The 4,473-nt window shown below is 27.0% G+C and overlaps 1 protein-coding gene across 7 annotated transcripts in view; it reads left to right on the forward strand.

Moving 5' to 3' along the window:
* The window catches only part of LOC102679260 (excitatory amino acid transporter 1-like), a 12,003-nt gene that overhangs the window by 1,662 nt on the left and 5,868 nt on the right, over positions 1–4,473 (forward strand). For 3 of the 7 annotated variants that reach the window (XR_422318.2, XM_006619497.2, XM_031512322.1), the window contains exon 1: positions 4,051–4,301. Coding sequence is in view for 3 of the 7 variants with exons in the window: in XM_031512322.1 (XP_031368182.1) it covers positions 4,282–4,301 (20 nt within the window). In the remaining 4 variants the exon portion in view is untranslated. Of the gene's footprint in view, positions 1–3,038; positions 3,235–3,327; positions 3,550–4,050; positions 4,302–4,473 lie in introns of those variants that run through there. The other 4 variants (XM_031512320.1, XM_031512321.1, XM_006619500.2 and 1 more) reach the window with 4 other exon arrangements.

Here is a 4,473-nt window from a genome sequence, read left to right on the forward strand (position 1 = left end):
AATTTATTAAAAAAAAATTTTTTTTTTATAAAATATAATTTATAACACAGATAATATTTCGAAACAAGGCGGAAGTGCCGACATTCTATTTGAAAAAAAAGAAATAATGAAATCATTATTGAAAGATTTGAATCAAAGATAAATAATTAAAAATAGATATAATGTTGAGTTCGTGAAAAAAAATGTATTTTTTTCAAGCTCGTTATATTTTCATATTAAATTTCTCAATTATTATTTGCAATGTATTTTTGACTTTCGAGCAGCGATTTGCATCATTTATATTACGTAATATTGGATTTATTTGTTTTGCATTATGTTTTTGCAATTATGTTGCAATAATTATATCTGTTTACAAAATAAAAATAAAATTTAAATGATGAAAAATATAAAAAATAATCACGTATTAATAATCATAATAAGTTATAAACAAAAGATTTGATTATTATATTTGAAATTTATTTACATATAATAAAAAGTTCGGTAAGCATTGTTTATTATCATATTGTATAAAATATTATTGAATTTCTAAGAATATTATTGATTTCTAAGAATAAGAATAAGAATTATCTGTATTTTTCTAATTTGTTTTTTATAATTAATTAAAATTTTGTTATAAATATCTTTACTTATTTTCAAATTATATCTCAAAACTATTATTCAAAATGAATAAATCGATAATGAGATTGAAATGATGAGAATAAATAGATAATCGATATTCGAAATTGTTTATTATATCGATATCAAGATAATAAATATAATTTTAGTTTTTTCATATATTAATGGAAATCAAAATTATCAGATTCATTATGTAACATATATAATCATTTTTAATAATCATAAAAATTTTTTAATTTGTTTTTCTGTAGAAGATCTTGATTACTTACCTCACGTAATATTCGTCATCTAAGAAAATGATTTAGTGTTTCAAGAATTGTACGCTTGTGGCACTGTTGATAATATTCGTGCAAAATTGAAAATTAGTGTTCTTACAATTGCATCTAATTGGTTGATTTAAGATATATAAGAAAATAAATGCTGATAATTGTTATAAATCATTCTAAATAAATTTTCTAAATAAATTTATGAAAAAGAATAATATTATTGATAAATAATTAAATTATACATTATTTTTAAAACATTTGAAATAATAATTTTTAATATTTAGATAAGGTTATTGAAGGAAATTTGAAATGAATTAACCTTCGCGCATGCGCGAAAGATATAGCCTAAAATTTTTAACACAAAATTTAATTCTTTTATGAGAATTAAAATTTTACAAAGAAAAAAAATAAAAATTTTCAAATAACGTAATAATTTGTAATACACTGTTATATAATAAACTTTATATTATGCCAGATGAATAATTTTTACTGATATAATTACGTATAATGAGGAAAGAGTAATGTATGATTAAATATATCGATAAAAATCGGTTTATTTTTTTGGTTAAATATTATATTTATGTATAAATTTAACATAATAATGAAAATGTTCCTTTTTTATTTAATATACAATAGTAAAAATACTTTTCATTTCAATCAAATCATTACTGTCTAAGAATTATTTAAAAATTAATTTGATTCGAAACATTTTAATTTTTATCATTATATAACTTTAACCTAAAAACTTATATATATATATTATTTACTTTATTTCATATATCGATATATATATATATATATATATCTTATTATTATTAATTAATTATTGAAGAATCATCAATCGCGATATAATATATGATTATTTAGAAAAATATATATACAAAATTTAGAAAAATATATATATAAAAGAAAAATATATATACAAAAAAAACATTTGAAATTTCCGTCTATATTTTGATCATATAACTATATGTATACCATCAGCTGATTGCGTCACAGTCTGGTTTTATAGTTCATTAAATTGCCGGTAATTTGTGATTGTGGGGATATTTTATGTAGTATAAATGAATGAACATTATCGTGCAACATTTTGAAGCCATTATATTAAAATTAATTAATTTACATTGATCACATTGATTCTTTTTTTTTTATTAGAATAGAAAAATATTATACTAAAATTGCTAAAAAAAAATCTACATATAGAAATTCTCTTCACGTATATAAAATTTTTTTTCGAATTCTCTTCACATATTACATATTATTGGTTCACCTTGAAATTTAAGTAAGTCTTTCAGACAACATAATTAGCAGTCTTTTTTTTCAAGTTTCTCTTGCGTTAAATTATGCAGAATAATGAATATATACATTATGATCACGTGAAGAATTTACATCGATGATTAATCACGAATATATATTTGCACAAATATACGTGTGATTGTTTAATCTATCATTAATTTTGCATCTTATTGCTTTATATAATTAAAAAAAAAAAAAAAATAGCTAGTTTTCATTCTCCTTAATCTATTTCTTCCTCTTTTTCTTATTTCTTTATACAAAACAAATTATTCAATATAATCATTAATATCATCTATATCAATAAATCTCAAATTTTGTATACACTAAATAAAAAATAAAAATATAAATCTCACAAATCAAACAAATATATTTTCACGTTAAAAAATTAGAAAAAAACAAAGAAACTATAAAATAATATATTTTCCACAAACATCTTTTTCATCTTCGAAAAGGATTATATCATGTGAATAAAATTTTTTTCTCTTTTGGACATCGGATCGGTAAAAAAAAGATCAAATTTACTCCAGATTTTAGTCTTTTTGCGATAAAAGTCAGAATTTAAAGTATTCCGATAAGTGTGCTACGAGTCAGGCCATTCTTCAGATCGGCACGAACAGGATCGATCATAAACTTGACCCATCTCGACTCTTCAAAGTATCACAACTTCCTTCTCTTTTTTGATACTGAAAAAAAAAAAAGAAAAAGATCATTTTCGTTTCATTCCATTTCTTCTTCCTCAATAATAATTAATATTTATTTTCAAGAGAGAGTAGACAATTGACTTGCTCTACGAAAAAAGAAAAATCATAAAAATAAATTAATCGATCAATCTCCTTTCCAAATAAAGAAATCATCAATCTTTAAGAAGCCTGATATCACGGCTCATTCCCGAAAGATCGAAAATATCCCCGAGCACTATCGTTATTATCATCATCATCATCATCATCATCATCATCATCATCATCGTCGATTTAATCCCATTATGAAAAGAGATATGCCGGAGGAAGAGGAATTTTATTGTGGAAGTCGGAAGGAAGGGATATATGATCAGAGGAAGGTGATTCGAGGAGAGAAAGAGAGAGATAGATAGATAAATAGATAGAAAGAGATATACTACGTAAAGCGAGAGGGGGGGGGGGGGGGGGGGGGAAGAGGCGACAAACAATAGACGCGTAACCCGGTGCTCCCGATGGGGTCGTAGTTGCGCGTATTTGCAATGTATCTGACGATGATAGGTCAGCACGGCAGGAAGAGATCGTCGTAGGGGGATCGCCATAGCTAATCGTACCACCCAAGGTGGCACAGATTGAAAGCTCTATCAGCACACATCCTCTCTTGACCTGATCACTATATATCTATCGACGTTCAACCGGTACGCGAGCACCTAACTACGCGCTCGTACAGTTTCATTAAAGTCATAGCTTTATACATAACGTATACATTACTTCTCTCCGAGTGTTTATTCGTTATAGCGCAAGCGCGCGCCTTTACTCCTTTCATCCAATGTGCGAGCGCGAGAGTCGAGTATCGAGAGAGAGAGAGAGAGAGAGTTGGGTCGAGAAGTGAAAGATCCTATCTCCCATTACCTTTTTATATATTCGCAAGAAAAATTTTTCTCTTCGAAAGTATAAACTCTCTAAAGAAAATAAATAAATAAATAATAAATATTCTAATATTTAAATCGTACGATGGATAATGAATAATTCTTTGGCTCGTTTTTCTTTCGAGGGTATTATGTGTTAAATCAAGTGAAAAAAAAAGAAACAATTATGTTCCTATTATTTAAAGGATTTAAGATACGATAAAGATGCGCGTAGTAATCTTATTTCTAATCTTCTTCTTTCCATCCTTCTCCTTCGTTGCGGGGATCAAGATGTTAGAAGCGAGCAACAGATCAATATCGTCAATCAACTAATAGGATATTGTCGATCCCTTTCCAGCCTCTCGACCTCTCCCCGCCACCTTCCCCTATCAGGGCGCGATACTATACAGCAGCCGCTTCCGGTTAACCGGAAGTGACGCTCTACGGTGACTACTACCGTATTTCGTCGGAATATTAATACCAAGCAAACGTAGACCATCATCACCGCTCCAGACAGGCATCATGGAAGTCGCCACCGAACTGTAAGTATTTAGTCCTAATTCTTTTTCTCTAATTTTTTTTTCTCCGTGCTTTTGCTTTTTCCCTTTTCACTTTTTAATATCAAGGTTAAATCTCTTTTTTTCATTGTAGAATACATTTTTTTTTTTTTTTTATTCCATTATGCTTAATTTCAGGGAAAGGAAGGATCTGATT

This window comes from Apis dorsata, unplaced genomic scaffold (genome assembly GCF_000469605.1).
Source record: "Apis dorsata unplaced genomic scaffold, Apis dorsata 1.3 scaffold_416, whole genome shotgun sequence".
In the NCBI taxonomy this organism is placed as follows: Eukaryota; Metazoa; Arthropoda; class Insecta; order Hymenoptera; family Apidae; genus Apis; species Apis dorsata.